Source organism: Melospiza melodia, chromosome 1, assembly GCF_035770615.1.
Source record: "Melospiza melodia melodia isolate bMelMel2 chromosome 1, bMelMel2.pri, whole genome shotgun sequence".
Classification (NCBI taxonomy): Eukaryota; Metazoa; Chordata; class Aves; order Passeriformes; family Passerellidae; genus Melospiza; species Melospiza melodia.
In genome coordinates this window covers 137,644,029-137,664,205 of record NC_086194.1, presented here as the reverse complement: position 1 = coordinate 137,664,205, position 20,177 = coordinate 137,644,029, and the positions used below count along the sequence as shown (strand labels likewise).

The 20,177-nt window shown below is 37.3% G+C and overlaps 1 protein-coding gene across 3 annotated transcripts in view; it reads right to left on the bottom strand.

The window, feature by feature from the left end:
• NKAIN3 (sodium/potassium transporting ATPase interacting 3) overlaps positions 1 to 20,177 on the bottom strand; it is a 337,404-nt gene that overhangs the window by 84,400 nt on the left and 232,827 nt on the right. For all 3 annotated transcript variants that reach the window (XM_063169394.1, XM_063169375.1, XM_063169384.1), the window contains exon 4: positions 5,165 to 5,362. In XM_063169394.1, the coding sequence (XP_063025464.1) occupies positions 5,165 to 5,362 (198 nt within the window). The remainder of the gene's footprint in view (positions 1 to 5,164; positions 5,363 to 20,177) is intronic.

Sequence of the window (20,177 nt, the reverse complement as noted above, 5' to 3'; positions counted from 1 at the left end):
TTGTGCTAAATATCTTTTTAAATTAAATTTTATTTTTTTCTGATGATAAAAAAAAAAAGCACTTAGGTCTACCAAATGTCATAATTAATCCTTGTGTTAAACAATCAACATTTGGCAGATTCTTTGAAGACAGCAGGGCAGAAATAATTCACAAAGCAAGACAATTGCATGGAGTCAGTATGAGGCACTGACTGGTGACAGATATCCAGAAATTAAGTCAGATCCTTGCTTATCATTTCCCTATAGATGTGATGCTTGTGCGTACTGGAGAGAAGAATAGAGATTAAGAACATCAGAGAACTGTGAGGAAAAAGAAAGAGGAATAGAGTCCTCACAAACAAGAGGATGCAATGATCTTTATGACACAAATGATTTTATTATTATGAATAATAATAACAATAATGAAAATTCAAAATATTTGAAATCATCATATCTGGTTAATTAAACCAGGATAACCCAGCAAATGTATGGATGACAAGTCTAAGAATACTAACGAGTAGATTTTTAAAAGTATTTAGCATCAACCTATATCAATATTTATGAATCTTTTGGGCAGGTAGGGGCCATTTTTATAGAAAATTAAGAAAGAACTTGGGCTGCATAGGGCAGACTACTGCCATCAGATGAAGGGAGGTGATCCTGTCCCTCTGGTCAGCACTGCTGAGCCTCAGCTGCAGCCCTTCTCCCAGGTCTTGAATGGAGCAGGCAATGAGGATGGAGCCAGACTCTTCTCAGTGGTGCCCAGTGCCAGGACCAGGGGCAATGGGTACAAACTGGAACACAGAGGGTTCTCTCTGAACACCAGAAAACACTTTTTCAATGTGAGGGTTATCAAGCCAAGGCACAGGTTGCTCAGGGAAGTTGTGGAGTCTCCCTCCTTGGAGATATTCAGAAGCTGTTTGTTCACAGTCCTGGGGAGGCTGCTCTAGGTGCACCCAGCTAAGGGTCAGGGGGCTTGGATCAGATGACCCTCCCACCCCATCCCTTCTGAGTGATTTTTTGATACAGAGATTGCAATTGTTCTACTAGTGGCAGACATTTTACTGAGCATTCAGACACTGTTGGAAGCTGCTGTAGAAGCCCGTTGCCTCTTAGGGAAAGCATTCAACATTTACAAATTCATGAGCTGAAAGAAGCACTGGGAAGGTATTTTTTTGGGACGTACACTTTAGCAGATGGTGACTCTGCTCACAGTGACCACAGTATCCAATTCCAAATTTGGCTACCAGGAGTGCTTTTTCTTATATTTCTGATATTACAACTTCATTATATTCTGTAGAAAATAATGTATTTTTCTATTTTAATGTGTGTTTTGTGCTTGGCAGTGTATGTGATAAGCTATCCACTGCTGATAACTTTACCTTAGGCAGATATGCTCAGTGCCTTTTACTTCACCATGGAAAAAAAATCAGTATTGTTAATCTCCCTGTATTACATATTTGTCTGAATTTATACATGGCTCTGCAAGAGAGGGTTTGGGGGTTTCTTGTGGCTGTTCCTCCTCTGTAGGTCCAGCAGGCAGCCTGAGGGTTACAATAATTGACACTCATGAGAGGCAGCAGATGGACAGCTACAAAGTAAACCAGAAGCTTCCTTCAAAATATCCTGAATTTGCATCAACATGCCAAAGAGCTTGCATGTTTTGCATGTTTTTAGGCTTAGGGTTTTCACTTTCTTTGCTTCCCCCAGTTTTCAGTGGTCTGGATTTTAGGTTATCCTTCTATACCTTGATGAGAAAGGAAGGAAAAGTAACTTCACCTTGTCCAATGCAGCATTGAATGAAAGTAATGTCTCCTGGCCCAGAAACATGTAGTTGTGTCAGCCCATTGCTCTGCCAAAATTTATTAATTTTGCTTCCTCAGCACTGATGAAGTCATGTGGCTGCTAATTCCAGAGTTAGCACAGTGAACCCTGGCTTGGGGCTTTGTGCTGCACTGTGTTAATGTCATATCAGGCTCTGGGTCTAATACAAATCTCTCTGCAACAACTTGGAGAACTTTTTAATGTTCAGGCTATTGAAGCCAGCGTGTACCTGGCATTTAATACTCTCAGTGTGCATTAACTATTTCCAAATAACAACAAAAATTGTATGAAATCTTCTTCTCAAAGATGCTAAGCTGTCACAATTTTGACTGCATTATTAATTTGTTCCCTGAAAATTGAGGGTTCTGTAATGATGTTCTGTCTTGCATTTTAAAGGTGTTGTGCAGAAGAATTTATTCATCAAAATAATATATCTATTATGCCCTACAGCAAATAAATATAGATTTTAAACACAAAATTACTATAATTATTCTTTACTATTAATTGCATCCCATTCTCTCATACTTCTCTTGATTCTCCCTCAAGTTAAAGAAATGTTTAACATCTTCAACTACCAATTACTTACATAGGCACCCAGAATCAGGATGAGATACAAAGTTACTGGTTCATCAATTAAAATATATATTTAGAAACAACTAAAAAGCAGATGTAAAAATAGCTTTACCGTGTTAAAATTAAATAAATAGATGTTAAGCCTATTTCCTGAAGCAGGGTTTAATGTAACTGCAGCTGCAGCATTCTCTGCATATAAAACTATACCAGTTAAAAAAAGAAACAAAAGTCACCTTTAAAAAATGCTGCTAGTGAGTTATATATCTCGACAGGTATCCAGTACTTACCCCTCGGAGGTGTTTCTTCTTTCAGAGGCTCTAACTCCCTACCAAATGGAAGTGTTTGTATTCCCAGTCATTTGGACAAAGCTTAGCATGGTAAAATGATTTGTTATGCCAAGGAAGTTTTTTACACTGTAAAATGGTTTGTTACACTACTATTGCCTCATAAAAATGTTAAGAAAACTAAGTAGATAGTAAGGTCCAAAAAGGAATAGTATGCTTTTGGGACTAGCTACTAGGAAAAGGTAAAAAAAATTATCTCATGATCTACATGCAGTTCTCCAGTCCTTTGAAAAGACAACCGAAATGACCTTTTAACTAACAACTGAAATTGGTACTCCAATTAGGAAAAGAAGTTATGCATCCAAAATGGATGGGAACTTCCTTAAGCCAGTAGTATTCAGAAATGGGAGAAAACTGCAAATTATTTGATAATCCAGGTGGTGACTTCTCTATTGTGGCATGGTACATGAAACAAGCATAACTTACAATTCAGAATGGAAACTGAAGTACAGATTCATGGTATGTTAATCATAACATGTCACGGATGGCGTAGCAAGATAGTAAAACTGGAGGAAAACCTCACATTTTGTACAGTATTTTAATTTTAGCATTGTTTATATAATTCAAAGCACTATCTGAAATGGGAAACTATTTAATTCACAGTCATGCCTCATAAGTTCTGGGCACATTTTAAATTTTTAATTTAATTAAAATTTTGAATTTTTATTTAATCCAGCACAGCAATCAGTCAGTTCTTTAGAAAGAACAGGCCAGTTACATCTTTCAATTTTTAATTATTACAGAATTTCTCAATTTTTATATTCAATATTTTTAGTTTGTATATATTAATTGTGTTTATTCTAATATTTGAATATTAATATTTGTATTCCTGCCATTTGACAGAACTGTACTGCACTGATAAGTGCAAAAAACATTTCCTGTGATCAACAAACAGCTGAATTTAAAAATAATTTAAAAATAATTTCAAATTTAAATTAACCAGTGAGATTTATTCCACAGATGCCTTTTACTTTGCAAGTGGTAGTATATACCAGATTGTTAGTAAAACAGCTTGAAATACTGAACAGACCAGAAATATGCATCCCTTCTGGCTGCGCAGACCAGGTGCCTCACCTGACTAGCGGGTGCGGACTGCAGACTGCACCTCTTGTCCCACTGTCTAACAGGGTCATCGTGAGGGCCATGAGCCACGAGCATTTATGTTCCCAAAATAGGTATATTTTGAGATATACCTATAGATGTAACCCTGGATATCTGGGGTGATCGATCCTATGCGCAGCCAGTCAGAGTCTGCCAGCTGCACTGCACTACCCACAGCTATGAAAAGAAAGAGCTAACGCTTCTAGAAGATCACACACAGCTCATGCCAAACGACCTGTTAATCACAAGCAGAAGCAGCCAAGAGGAAAAACTGTGGCCAAGACTGGGTTGTTGCTCCCAAAAAAACTGATCGAGTCCCAGCACTTCCCTGCACTGCAGGCTTTTACAACATCTTCTTGTAATTTCATTTTTTGACTGGTGCTGCAACAAATGTGGACAATGGAGGTAGAGTGTTCTGATAATGCAGAGTTCAAGGAGAGAAAGAATTACATGGTTAAATATAAACACATACTTTAATTCCTAACATTTTTTTTTCACCTTTTTCAAGGATCAATCCATAGCTGAGTCTGGGAAGAAACTTAGCTACATATCATGTAAAATACATTTACAATCAGGGCTGAGTAAATGGCATCATTGATTGTGAACTACAAAAAGGTTTTGGCAAATTAATTTTGGGCAAGTCTGCTTTGCTTTGCTCTACATCTCAATGAATGAGAGCCAAGCACTCAAGTTAATTTCCACTTATCCCAACTGCGGCCAGAATGGGTATTAGGTCTGTACAGAACTTGAAGAGATATAAGAAAAGAAAGGAACAGTGCACATTTTAGTAATGTGTATATAATTCTCTAATTCAAAACACAATTAAAAATCTCTGCTGTCACAGACATATTTTATGAAAAATCCTTTTGCTACAATTTTTCTCCTGAGAAGCCGAGAAGCCTCAGAAACAAAATGTAAACAATAATTATCTGCTGCTGTGGAATGCAACAGGTGCATCTTTGATTGGTCTCATGTTGTTGCTTTTAATTAATGGCCAGTCACAGTCCAGCTGGCTCAGACTCTCTGGTCAGTCACAAGAGTTTATTATCATTCCATTCCTTTTCTTTCTAGCCTTCTGATGAAATCCTTTCTTCTATTCTTTAGTATAGTTTCAATATATCATTTTGTTTTAATATAATATATATCATAAAATAATAAATCAGCCTTCTTAAACATGGAGTCAAGATTGTCATCTCTTCCCTCATCCTGGGACCCCTGCGAACACCACCACGCTCTGCAGCCATCCATCACCCAGTCCACTCCCTTTCCAGAACATGCAGCAAGAGCAGGCTTTGCGTGAAAGAACCGATGGATTCCCAGCAGGAAAAGAACCGTGAACTTACGGAGAGGAGTATTTGGATAGCGCTGTGAATGACCTCTAGGTACTGGAAATCAATGATGCAGCCTGTCACGGAGACGTAGGAGTAATCCTCCAGGACGCCAGGGGAAGAAGGACGCACCACCCTTCGTACGCAGCCGGGCCCGTGCTCCCGCCACCAGGAGCGGTGCATGGAGATGTTAAAGGTCATGAGATCCGTCTCCTAGGAGAGGGAGGGCAAAAACTGTGAACACACTTCAGTTTTCATTTTTAGGGTGAAGAAAGGGGAAATAAAAGAACTTTTCTATCATGAAGGCAATGAGGTAATTATCCGTAATCGTCCCCCCAATAATTCTAGCATGAGAGTACAATGTTGAAGTGGAGAGAGGAAATGGCGAATATTCCTTGATTATTTTGCAGTTGTGCACAGGAATTTCTGCCTTGCATAAGAACCATCCTACCAGGTACTGTACAAACACATGTTCCCTTGGACTTATCACCTGAAAAGCAATTTCAATGTTACTTTATTAGAAGATCACTTAAGGACTGTTCTTTTTTTTTTTTTTTTTAACAGACAATCGAACCAGTTTTACCCCATGGTACTGGAGACAACCTGAATGAAATTTACATCATATTTGATGACTTCCATCACCAGATTCAAATGAGATGTCTCCAGCCAAGCACCCTGCTCTCTTTTCTTCCCTCTGCCTCTCATCCAGATTACCAACTTCTCAGCTTAGATAACGGACCCACACTGGTGAACTGATCTGTGTTTAAAATAAAAGCAGTAAGTTCTCTACACTCAAATAATCTTCCACCTCAGATATTAAACCTACCCAGATGAGTACTGGTTGCACTCTAACCCACACAGGATGCATACGTCTGTGCATTTTAGTAAACCTCTTACCACTTCCACGTGGAGCAAAGTGGCAAACCTACTAATTTACTAAAAATTTTATAAGAGCTTACCTATGAAGTACAAGCAAGACAATTCATTTGAATTAACAAAACATTTGGTTCTTCAGGTCATGTATAAAAAAAAATATGTGCATAAAAAAATTAAAATACACTCAAATTGAATGAATGCCATTTAAATGCAAAAAACACCCAAGCCTCGTCACTGGAGATAAATGAGAGTGTAAATTATCAATATAATATTGCTACTTTAAATAATTAATTCAGATTTATGTTCCCATGATTCTCATTCTGAACTCCAAGTAAAAAATGTCTGCAAAACTGTCAGCCATGTGCCCACAAAATACCCCTGCCTTCCATATATGACAGTTGTGAGCACTGCCTTGACACCACTTTGCCCTTTGCATCCTACAAATATGTCCTGTCTTTGGCTATTTACTTCTACCCCAACCAAAGGGAAATTCAGTCCAGATTCCAGCTGCAGAAGTAGTTAATTTGTTATTTTCCTTTGTTAATTGCCTTCATTCTGGCCTCACCTGAAAGTTAACATGGGAATTAAATCCTGCCATCTTAACTATATCTTGGTTATCAGTAAGAAGTCTGCCTTTGTGATCTGCTGATTTTTTCTCCACCACTTCTCTACCCTTTAAATACAGAGTTGCTAGATTTCCAAATGCATTATTTCGAGTTGATGAGCCATTTGTCTTTTGACTTTGCATGTCAATCCTTGATACTGGTTCAGAAAATTTTCAGCTGCAACATGAAAACAGCTTGTGAAATAAGAAGCTGACAAGCAACACAGTTTAATGAAAATATAATCATAAATATAGAGTCACAAGAAACAGCCAGGGAGGGCTTTCTTTGTACAACAATGCCAGAGATTGCACAGTGTAATCAAGTGCTTTTAAAGATTGTCAACTCAAAGAAATGCCAGTTGTCAAGCAGCACACACATATTCCATCTAACCTAGCTCAGAAAGCCTTTGCTAAGAAGGAATGTGGATTGCTGGGTTCGTGTGTATCAAATATTGTGAGGTAACACTTTGTTATCACAACTGTGGGAATAAATTGTGACGCCCATGGTGTTGGTGTCACATCTTCCTTTGCTCTTGAAGGCTTATTTATCCTTTATTGTTTTTTGTCTTTATGTTTTTAAAATTATATTTTGTTACAGTATTCATACTTGGCTAGTTCACAGCCAATGACAAAATTACATCGGGAAACAGCTTGATAAATTTGGCCAACACATGTAAAATGTAACATTTTGCATATGAACAGTAAATAAAATATTTTATAAATAAAATCTTTCATTTCTGGAATACTGTTATGTGTGGCTCTTGGGGTGATTAAAAAAAATTGCTTGCATGATGGTCATGTTCACATTTTGAGGCTCCTGGTGATTCAGGTAAAAAGGAAACAGAAAAAAAACCAAAAAACCCCCCAAAAAATCCCCCCCAAAAAACCCCAAAAAAACCCAAGCCAACCAAAAAGTCATCACAGCACTTGCTACCTTTTTAAAAATAAATTCTCCTTCAGAAATTCTGGATAAAGTCTAAAAGAGGAGATTTTCATAATTGCTTTTCACTTTGTGTACTATGTCCTGAGCTCTCAAAGCAGGTAAAAGCAGATAATGATGGCCCAGCAAGGATCAGTTTTAGAAATGCAAACAAAACCACTTGGTGCATTAGCTTGACCTCTGAAATATCACTTCACAAAATGGCAGTCATAAGCCCTTCAAGCTGATAAATGTTAAGCTGCTAATCAATATAAGAAAGCCTGACAACAGAAAAATCAATTTTTACTTTTTTTTTTTAGCAGCTGAAACACTTCTCACTAACTACTTGGAGATTCTTAATCCGTAAAGTGAGTCAAATGCAACAAGCATTAAAAAAATTAACCTGTATCTTTGCCATCATTTACAGAACTATAGAAAATTCAAAGACTCTTTGCTGGGATGATCAGGTTTTAAATATCAGTGAACTCCTGAGAGTGTTTTGGTATTCGTAAATTCACAGCTTGGAAACTCTGAGCATGCTGGAAAAGCTGCAGCCCAAGGGGCTTATTTTCAGCACCATGTTAAATGAAAGTTAAGATTTTTCAGAAAGTACGAGCAGATGCCCAAAGTTTTTCAATAAATCACTTACTATCTTCCAATTTTTCATATTAAAAAAAATTGTATAAAATGTTTAATCATCAGTGACAATTCAAATGCTTATTTCGTAGGAAAAAAATGCTGCTGCTTCAAAGCAAGAGATTCTTTCAGGCTCTGTACAAGGGAAACCAAGTTGTCCTTCTAACTGACCCAGTTGGGTTTCATTTAAAAGTTGAAATTTCGATAATGGATGTAAAATTTCTCCCTTCTGAGCATGTATCTTGACTTTATTACCACACATCAGCAGATAAACTATACTTCCTCAGCTGATGACCTCTCAGATAGACACCATGAACAGAGAGGGGACAGAACACAGGTAACAGGTATTCCAGGAAAATTGTGAGACTTAGGGAAGTGACACAGGAAAGTGAAATCCCATCTCTACTCCTCCCTTTTTTAGTCAGCATTAAAGCAATACTCCAATCTGTGGTAAGAAGTTTGCTCCTGAGTATAGGATCAGCCCCATAATCATACTTTACTGATGTAGAGTCCCAATTCACTGTCTACAGCATTTTAAGCCTTTAAACTATATATAGGATTTGTGTTGGCTGTCAGCCCAAGGATTAATTTTGATTATTATTGGAAATCATTGCTATGGCAGATACATTCTTTTAAGGTGAGATGTAATCCCTGTGAGTCTGAGTAATGCTGTTTCCAAGTGCTTGGGGATAATGTTTAATTTCATTATGTCTGCCTAAATTCTACACTTGGTTTCAATTGGACATTTTCTATCGGGCAGAGCTTTGAGCAACCTGTTCTAGTGAAAGATGTCCCTGCCCATAGCAGGGAGGTTGTTCTAGATGATCTTTGAAGGTGCCTTCTGATCCAAAGAATCCTGTGATTTTTTTGATTCAATTTTTAGATGGTGAATCTAGGAAAAATTCAACAAATAGCATAAGATGGCTTATTTTGAAACTACGGAGTAATAACAGGTATGATGTTCCTTTCATTTATTTGTGTGAAATTTACACACAGTATCTATAACAACAACACAAAAAAATTAATGAGAAATTAGGACTACCTAAAATCACTAGTTTAAAGAAAACAAAAAGGAGGCATTGAAACTCCACAGAGAAAACCCAATGCACCAAGATTGCCTTGCATAACAAACAAATATTATGCTGTGACATGATTACCACCACAGCTATTTGTTCTTTCAGTGTATGCTTCTGCTTTATGACATGTTATTTTCTATTTCTTTCACTCCTTGCTGGAATTTAAAAATACACTCTTAGGAAAAGTATAACAAAAACAGTGCTTTGAGCAGGATGGAAGAAAATCCCTTTTTTCCTTCAGAAAACAGCAGTCAACACTTGAAATTTTATAGACAAGTGAAAGAGCACAAAGGTCTGGCAAAACACAATGTTAGAGGTCTTGACTTTATTGTTGCTTGTGTGGTACCTAGCCTTTTTATTTTATTGATACATACTATATTGCTTATTATAAATGGACATTAGGCTGAGGCATTAAATATTCCCATTCCATTTCCTAAGTGTAACAAGGATGCTCTGTTCTGATTTGCTACACATATTTTGTTTAAGCAGTGAGGAGAAAAGATTTTCAATCACCACTTGCTCAACAGGTAATAAAAGTTTATATGCATAATGCTAGAAAAGGACTAGCACATTTCCTTGCAATTCCCCAGACCCAATTATGTTTGTAATTAAGATGCAGGGTTGTTGGCAGGGACAAGGGACACACAAATTCCTTAGTATCTAATCTCAAGGAGACCTTGATCCTCATTAGATACAAATGATGTGTCCCAGCATTAATGAAATCCTCTAATTGTGCAAGTACTTGGAAACATGACAATCAGCTATTAGCCAAAGACCCCCACTGGCAGCATCACCCTCCTGCTTTTACTTGAAACAACAGGTTCTGATTCCAGCTTGCTCTGTGTGTGACCAGTTACATTACATCTCCTCTTGCTACTGCTGAACAAACAGTTTTGAAGGCCTGGGCAGACAATACTGAAGAAGGCCTTTTCCCATTTCCAAATGAGGAATTTTGCATCACTAGCTCCCACGTTGTCTTTATTGGGATGACAATTTTTGAATATTGACTAATTTTTTTTCCTGGTGGTTTTTAATTTAAACTCTTGCCTCAGTGTTACACTGATGGCTTTTACCTATTCCATGAGCTAGAGATTGAAGGTAGCCCACTGAATAATTGTGGCAACCCACTCAGCTGCTAATGGGATAGGACACTGAACCATGCTGATTCCAGGCTGCTCAAGATATGATACATCCAGCATCTTCGCCTCATCCTGAGCACTCTGGAGAATAAATGACATGAAGAACATTCTTAAATTGAAGCTTATGAGTAAACTCTATTGGGGCTATTCATCTGTCTGCACTGGATGTCAGACAAGACATAGCAAATTGATCTCTGTGTTAGCAAGGCACACTAAACCAGAGCAATCCTGTGATACACCTAACTTTATTACCATTAAAAGAGAAAATTCACAGTATCAAAATCTTCAGACACAGACAATGAGGTAACCCCATCATCGTGGGCTGAGAATGGTTAAAAGAGGTACACAGGCAAAGTAATTTTTGGTTGGTGTGATTAGAGGCTCATGGCTCCCACTGACAGAGATTACTTCACAGAGTGGCATCAGACCATGACTACAGAGAAAGATCTCCATATAAGCCTAATATTTTTTCCCCAAATCTGTCTGCACTACAAAACTTTTTAACCATTTGCCAACAGGCTACCCTCCACATCTACAATCCTCCAAAAAAAAAAGTATGAGTTAAGTTTACCAAGTACTGCCTTCTCCTTTTACTAATTTTATTCCTTCAACTGTGGAGAGTGTTGCCAGATTTTATTTTTTACAAGTGAACATAATAATTTTGGAAAATTCATTTGGAAATTAGGGAGATGATCTACCTATGTTATAAAAAGTTTACTTGCATTGCTTTATTTGCTACATGCTCAGGGATCTGTATACTCTTTTGCAAAGCAAGCAATTTTAAAATTAGATTTACCAAACTTACTAGAAAAGTGGAATACAGTAGAATGTCTTTAGAAAGCAAGTCAACAAGAGAAGCATACTGCTGTCTTCTTCATGCAGTCTTAGTATCAGTTGCAAGAAAAATTAGGAGAACTAGCAAGGGGCTGTTTTTGAAGCTTGTTGCCCCTGAGGATGAGCTCTGATCTTTGGCAATATTCAGATCCACGGTCAAATCCCAGCTCCACGTCTTTTTCTTGTTCAATCTCCCTTTTGTTGCAGTCTCTCTGTCTGAGAAACAGCCTAGAGAGGTAACAGAGTATGGCAGGGAAAAGCCTCAATACACAAAGAAAAAGCAGCTGAGATGGGGTGATTGGATCAATACGAGTCTTACCCACCACTTGTCACAGGAAATTCAACATGAACACAAACAAGTTACAACTGCCCAGAAAAGCTGTTGCGCTTCAGTGGAGTCCTTGACATGTGATTAAGCTGAGCACTTAGTTTGAAAATTGCTCTCACTATAACCTCTGATGATCCAGAGCTATGACAGAACACCGATTTGGAGTGATGCCAAACTCTGAGCACTGCTTTGAGTTTTGAAGACTGAGAATATGACAAGGGTTTGCATAAAGCCAAAAGGTTTGTGCAGATTGGCATGTCCCTCACTCAAGCCAGGCCTGATTTTGACTGAAATGAAGAAGCAAGGCAGGACGGAAATGTAACAGAGAGAAGAATTAGAAACGTCTTTGGCAAGCCATGTACAGCCACCTATACCAATGATGTAGGAAAATATCTCGGGCCAGATAGATGGGAAAGGTTAAAAAGGCTTGAAACATCTTGGTGCACAAAAATGGGAAAACAGTATAATATGGGCCATAAAAAAATCTGCCCAAAATGTTTATAAACTACAAGCATTTGAAAAAGGAGTTTATAGCATAAAACAATTTCAAGGCTCAGCAAGAACATTTTAGCTTTGTTGTTGCTGTTACTGTTTTGAGCAAAACTGAGATCCCTATAGAGTCATTCATACATTTGAAATTCACAAAATTAAAATTTGATGCCTCAAAAATAAGCTACCACAACACTTACAGAAAACTCTTTCCCACACTATCTTATATTGTTTACAATATTTCTTAAAAATTATTCCTATTATTTTTACTTATTTAATATTTCTCATTTAAGCATACAGGATCAGACTCATGTGCTGAGTACCTCACTATGTTTATAGTCTCTAAATATTCAAGAAATACACTGCTTAATGAAATGGAGAAGACTCTTGCAGCGTTGATGGGAACTGGATTTTTCTAGTGTTAAAGTGGAGAGGTCTGACCTGGGTTGGTTGTACTAAAAGTACTAATTCTTTACAGCACTTTGTCTTGTGCTATGGACACTCAAATATCACAAACCTTCCATCGAGTTTTAGTTTTAATGTCACTATGAAATTCATGGAAATAGAGGACACAGTTTGTGCCAAAACCCCAAAACCCAACATAAGCCCATATGAGGAACAGATGCAATGTAGCCTCTAGCTAAAACAGGATTTAACTTTGTTACTATCTAAATAACCATATTTTGTTCACAGTGGTTGTGAACAAAGACAAAGCATGGGGATAAAGGCATGATTAAGAATATAATGCTGTAACAATAGTACAGTTAATTTTAGTATTTTTCTTCCTTTCTGGTGGGTTCTGTGTTTTGTCTGTCCATCTCAACTATAGGAGTACCATAACATCTCTTGCTATGCAAGGAAATAAATTCTATGCTGGAAATAAACACACGAGAGCCTAAATTTAAAGGTTTATCCCAGACTCTGATGACACTAAAATGCACCATAAAAAGACTTTTAAAAACTCTCTTGAATGTTAAAATTTCTGACAAGAAAAATAACTCCCTGTTTTAAGACTAGCCAGAAAGCTCCTACCTGCATCCAGGAACACTTTTAAAGATTAATAGGCCTGTTTAAGCAACTGCTGTTGTGTTCTCTGCTTTGCTTGCTCAAAGCAATGCAATTGTTCATGATATTGCCAACTCTTGTTTTATGACAAGTCTGGTTATGTTCAGCATTTTTGCTAAAGCCTTCGTTCCCAGGGACATGAAATTACAGTAAGAAGTTTGTCATGTTGTGAGAAAGTGAGCTGAATAGGAAAATCTCAAAACTCATGAGCTCTGCTGCTAGGCACTTCCACTCTGTGCTGTAATTTGCACTGTTTGCTGTTTTCCTTAAAGCTGGGTCCTGGAGTCTGGAAGGGAGGCTTCTGTGTCACAAGTTCAGATCACAGCTGTCCAGGGCATCACCTGCCATAGTCTCCCATCTTGGACAATCATGGATACATCACGTGTAGAAAAGGGCCGACTGTTTTTTAATGTTTCAACAAAGGCAATGACCCAAGTGTACCCTAATAGCTTAAAAGAGGCAATAAAGAATATTCATACACAAATCAAACTCCATGATTCACGGAAATTTTGTAAGAAGATCCAAATTTTTGTTTCAGAGTGTGTGCAAAGGGCAAGGAGAAAGATGTGCTAACTCACTCCATCTTTTGAATGAACTCTATACAGCTCATTGCATAATAATGTCTGCCACAACAGACTGCCAAGAAGTGTGAATACACACTACCAGAAGCTCTTCTTAAGACTCAGAATGCAAAATGAGACAAGATGCAATAAGTAGCAGAAGTTATTGAGCTGTGATGTGTCTGTTTTCTTACTTGCTTTCATTTCAAAGAAGCACAAGATGCTCTCAGAAAAATACCTCTCCTCACGACACTTTTGTTTCTGTATTTCTTCTCTGAGATAAAAAGCCATCATCTTTTTGCCAATCCCTCAATTTTTGTGGTTCTGTTTGCCAATGACCTTGGCTTTAGCAGAGCAATCCTTTAATCACAGGCTTCATTTGCATTCTGCTGAAGCAATGACAGTCTCCAAAAATAATTTGATAGCATTTTTTTTAAAGAGCAAAGACAGTCCCTAAAGAAACTTTCAGGTCAGATGATGAAACTTGAAATTCTCCCTTTCCCAATAGAAGTGAAGCACCTATGACTATAGAACAGAGAATCTGCAGCAGCAGAACTCAGTTAATACAATTCATTTAATTATTAATTTTACATTTACTACAGGCATTAGTCCACATTTTGGGCTTCTTGAAACATTTTATACATTTATGTAAATATCTAAATATATGCACAGAGTCTATTTTATTTATGTATATGCAGTATGCATATATTTATATATTCATATTTAGCTGTAAAAATTAATGACTCAACAGTGTTTTCCCATGAACAATTGCCAACTGTGGTCAAAGAAGGCAGCATTACCAATCTACTTCAGCACTGCATTTTCCCCTGATCTTAATCAGATTAATTTAATTTGCAGCCTAATCCACCTGCAAACCTCAATAACTCTCACAGACATTCACACAAAAGAGCGATTTTTTATTTGTTCTCTCAGGAATTTTCATGTTTTCAGAGAATTGTTTCAGAAACAAGGATCCTTTTTTCTCTGTTATCACCTTTCTATGGGTAAGTGTATAACAATAATAATCAAATTTCTCAAATTCTTTTGACAAGATTAATCAAAAGTATTTGACAGTGTCCAGTAACTTTTGGATAATTTCAAGTTTTCCATGCCAAAGAAAATCAGTGAGGTGGCTAAACCTAATTTTTATTTTTTTCTTTTTTTTAATATTGATTAAATTTCTCACAGAAGCTACTTTAATCAATGCAGTGACTATGATCCCCAGAAACATATTTTTAATTAAAGAGGTAACTATAAAAGTCTCTATTAATAACAAGTCTAGGTGGATTACTTAATGGTCCTTTAACAGATGTTCTATAAATCTGGTCACTTTAAGAGATGCATAAAGTCTCAGGGAAGCCTAATGATCCATTCACTCCTTAACATCACAGACTTGTCTGCAATCCTTCATCATGCAAGTTTTAATATATTCTTCTCTAATAAATGAAAAAAAAATGAGACCACAACAAAGATATAAGACCATATTAATATTTGAAATTATTGTTTAGTTTCACTCTCAATTTTGAAATAATATTAACAAAGAGAAGAAATATGAACAATTTTTAGATAGACTGATAGATTTGTGAATGACAGCAGGACACAACAGCAAAAGGACAAATAATATTAACATCAGTTTACATATTTACTGAAAACAAAATCAAGACTATATAAAGACTTTCCTCAAACACACACACACATATATATGTATATGTTTATTTGCACATATAAAGAATTTCCAGGTTGCCTGAGGGAAAAAAGAATCAAAATATTGTCAATATCAAGAATTTTTTCGGCAAGCTGATGAATATCTACAAATTCCAATACATTTTGGAAATCATTAAAGTTTACTATATATAATAGTAATTACTAGCATCACTAGAATTTTCCCTTTTTAAGTTTTTCTGGTTTTAAAACCAGTTTTAGGAGCAGTGATAAAGGATGTCAGTGTGACTGCAGGAGACAGCTGAAAGCCTGAGAAACCTACAAAGCTGCAGAGTTGATTTGACAAGCCTGCATGTGCATTATTTAGTTTCAATAAGCATCCCATTAACATAAGGGATCTACATATATTTGCTGGATTAGGGCCAGCAAGAAATGCAATAAGAAATATATGCGAGGAAAAGGACAAGAAACATATGAATACATGGACATATTTTTATAGGCCTAATTGTGCATTTCTTGGAGATAATACAGAATTTCTTTTCAGTATAGCATGTCCTATATAGGGTTGTGTAACACACAGAGGCATAGAGGAAGGTGTTCTTGAACAAATGTGGCATGTTTTGCTGTAAAACTCTAGTGAAGTCTATGAAAATTCTCCAGAGGTAACTGTACTGGATTTTAGAATTTCAGGTGTAACTGTTGCTGGTTTCAGAATATGTCTTTATAGATGAATTTCCCTTCCAGCCTCTGGGCAAGGAATATGAAGAGACTAAATGTTGTTTACATTTAGTTTATTCATCATATGTAGCCAGCTAACATCTGTTTGCTTGTGCTGGTTTTGAATTGGATAAAGTTACTTTTCTTCAGAGTGGCTGGTGCGGGGCTTTGTTTAGGATTTGTGCTGAAAAGAGTGTTGATTACACAGCAATGTTTTTGTTATTGCTGAGCAGTGCAAGTCCAGATGTTTCTGCTCCTCACCCCACCCCACCAGCGAGCAGGCTGGGGCTGGAGCTGGAAGGGAATACACTCAGGGCAGCTGAGGCTGCTGTGGTGCTGCCTGGAGCAACTGAGCTCCATGACAGTGCTAAATAGCAAAGAGAAAGACAAATTCAGTGCTAAACCTGTCTTGAGGAGACATTAGATAGGAGAAAGCAGGGAAATCTAAAGATGTGGAGATATTAAGAAGGATGGGAGAAAGTTTCCTGCCTTTGATTTCTCCCTGGCTCTTGCAGACTTTCCCACTGCTGCTCCTTCACTAATTACCACTTCTCAGAGCCACAGACAGTGCAAGAGTTTTGCTTCTTAAAGCTCTGCTGAGGGCTGAGAGGATGAGAGGGGATGGCTCAGCTTTAATTGTGTGCTGGCTGGGCACAGGCTGTGGGCATCAAAGAACAGCCATCTCAGGTGAAGGTGTCTGTGGGGGAGAACAGAAGTCAGCCCTGCCCAGGAAAGCTGCCTGAATGTTGTGCATTTGGATATTGTCTAACAAGGGCAGGGATCAGGAAACACAATGGGAAATTCTTACCAAGAACCAGCCCCTTTTGGTACTTTTAAGTAATGCTCATGTCTTCACATCTAAAGCACTGCAAGTCTTAACACCCACACTCTTGGTTTTAGAAGCAAATTGCACAGCAGTGATGTGTTCAATCAGCCACTGGTAATGCAGAGCCTCGGGACTTCAGACAGCTTTGGATTGGATCCCTTTAAACATAACTGTGGGACAGGGAGGCACACACATCACTAAACCAGAGGGGCTGGACATGACAGCTTAGCTACAGAGGCACAGCCTAGAAAACAGATACACCCTCACTGCCCTCCACTGACCTTTCCTGCTTGGCATCAAAATAGATTTTGCCAGCTTGATATGTCCTTTTTAAAAATACAACTACTCATGCAAACACACAGAGGGCATTAAATCATTCATACACAGTAACCAGGCAGCTGTTTGCACAGCTGGCAGAATGCTGTGGGGAGAGAGTACTTAGCTTTGCAAGTTGGAAAACAAGGTACACACAGTCACACATTTGAACTTGGCAATCCTTTTAAAAACCGTAGCTGTTGCTTATGATTCTTTTTCCCTTTCCAACAAGAAAAGTGAATATTATACAGTAAAAACTTATGATCTGAAAATAAAAAAGCAAAATATAGAAATAGAAAAACACCCCACCCCCCAAAAAATCCCTGCATGTTCACATTGTTCTGTTGAATTTTAAATGCATTCAAAATGAAGCAATTTTTCAGCTGAAAATGCACTTCCAAAGTAAAAGCACTAAAACTCAGTAATTAAAAGACCATATGTCTCAAAGTTTTTCTCTGAACAGGCTGGCTCTCTACAAAACACCTTATTTCTCAGAGAGCAAACAATTTGTTTTCCCAGAAATAAAAGCCATAAAAGCTGACAAACTTTATATAGGAATGTGTCAAATAAATTCTTTGGAGTTCTCTTAGTAAAACAAAAAGGAGGAAACATCTCTAAACAAAGAGATTTGCTTACACTCACTTTAAATGTTGTCAGAGATGATTCTTTGGACCATCTTTAATCTCTAAGAGCTCTCCTTGTGTGGATTGTACTAAATCATGAATGAAAAAAAAAAATTACAGAATCCTTACAGAACAAAAATTTCCTATTAATACAGTATCAGGAAATCATAGAGAAGCAAATCACACACTGTGACAGCCAAAGTCTGGTCACAGAGAGGTACTTTTCAGCTAAATTATTAGGATTAAATAGTCAAGACTTCCACCACCACAGAAACAAATAATAATGTTATAAGGTCATTTTAACCACCCTTCTTATTGTGCTACAGTATGGAGAACAAACCATAACAAGATGAAAAGGCTTTTTAATTCACAGGCATAATAATAACCAGTTGTGACCATACAATTTCAATAATTGATTTAAACTAAATTTAACCCCTAACTCTTGTAGTAGCACTGCTGTTTAGCCCAAGACTTCATTGCCTGTAAACTATAAGAGTGAATTGCATTTGCAGAGTAGATTAGAACTGGTCATTCACTGAAGAATTCTTCTGCACATGGTACTTACAGACTCTTTTTAAGGAAATGAGAAAGCCCGTTTCATCTGTACTTAACAGCTTCACCAGTAATGTACTGAATTCTGGCAGTGATGTGTCAAGTTTCTGGAAATACTAAACAAATGACCACAGCTCATGTGCAGAGGAACTCAACATCAAACATATTGTGCAGATGTGCTGTGTGTGCGAGGTCAACTGAGTGTTTGGAGTCATTAATAGAGGGAAATGTTGGACTTACCTGTCTTGAATGGCCAATACTCACAGGTGTATAAAAATCAGGTATGCTTTTTAGTCTTACCCTACCTGGTTTTCATTTGGTTTCCTAAAGAAAGAATACTCACAGCATCTCAGTACACATCAATTTCTGCCTCTCCGTCCTTTGGGGCATCTTAGCAGCTATGCAAAGGTATCACATATACTAACTTAATCTCAAGATTTCATTAAAAGAAGAAAATAAGAGAATAAGAACCCTAGGGAAAGTTTGTCTTTTTCTGATAACAGAGAAATCATAAGTGAGATTGATGTCAAGGCACAAGTATAAAATGAGGCACAATTACTTCTGCTGTTCCTACAGCCACAGTATTTGCAGGGGTTTCAACAATATTAAAATGGAATGCTTTCAAGCAATGAAATTATTACTTATGTTGGGAGAATGGCCACCAGGAACTGTGGATGGATATCAAATTATCAAAATACATTATGTACCCATTAAAAGTAAAAAGAAATTTAAGCAAAGCTTGCTCAAATGGCAGGGAGAGGCACAGGCTGATGCATTCAGGCAGGATGTTTAAGGGCTGGATGTAGAAGATTCTGTAGGAGCAAGCAAAGCTGCAACAAAACATACAGATTGTATCAGGTGAGAGGTTCAAAATCCTAAAATCTGCTAGTGGTTGACCCAAGACCATGAGAAGCAGTACATCTTCCTGGCAGGCCTGGGTTGTTGCAATAAGGATAAGCAGCCAAAGAGCATATTGACATTGAGTTTTATGGGTACAGAAGAATGTCTGAAGACTGGGCTGAAGAAGAATCCCAAAAATGGTTAGATAAGCTGTGTTGAAAAGTTACAAGGGAGCTTCTCAGGTCTCAGCTTCTTTGTGTGTATTCCCAACCAAGAGGGATTGGTAGTTCTTATTTCCCTTTTTGATACCTTAAGACACATGGAAAAAGAAATAGAAGTCCAATCTAGAGTTTGGAAGGAAACATAGTTGAAAAAAAAAAAAAAGAAGGAAGGCTGTAAATCAGATACAATCAGATACAGACAGGTGATCTAATGAAGACAGTAGAGGAAGCCAGGAAACTCACTCCCAAACCTGTAAACAATACCTGCTATTCTAAAGAGTGTATGACTTCAATTTAAATAAGAAAGTGAAAAAAAAAAAAAAAAAAAAAAAAGAAAGCAAAAACAGTAGAAGTAAAATCGAGAAGCTGTAGGTTGGAGAAGTATAAAGCAAAGTCTTAAAAAAGTCTGAAAAATAATCCACCAAGTTCTGGACTGTCTTGATCATGGGGAACTGATGAATGAGCAAAGAGAGAATATATACAAGAAAGCAGAAGTGCCTAGGACTTATCTAGTTGAGCTCTACTTAGCAGCAAACACCCCTTCCTGCCCAGTTTGAAGCAGGGAAGTCATCAGAAGAGAGTTTCTGGTTTAACTCGTGTAATATTCACTTTCAGTACAATTTCCCTCGATTCCTACCATGACTTTTACATCAAGGAACATGTATTATCCTAAAGAACCCATCTGGGTCTTCTGTGTCATTATATTTTTTAGATTTATGTCTTGTTCTAGCTGTTAATGAGCAATT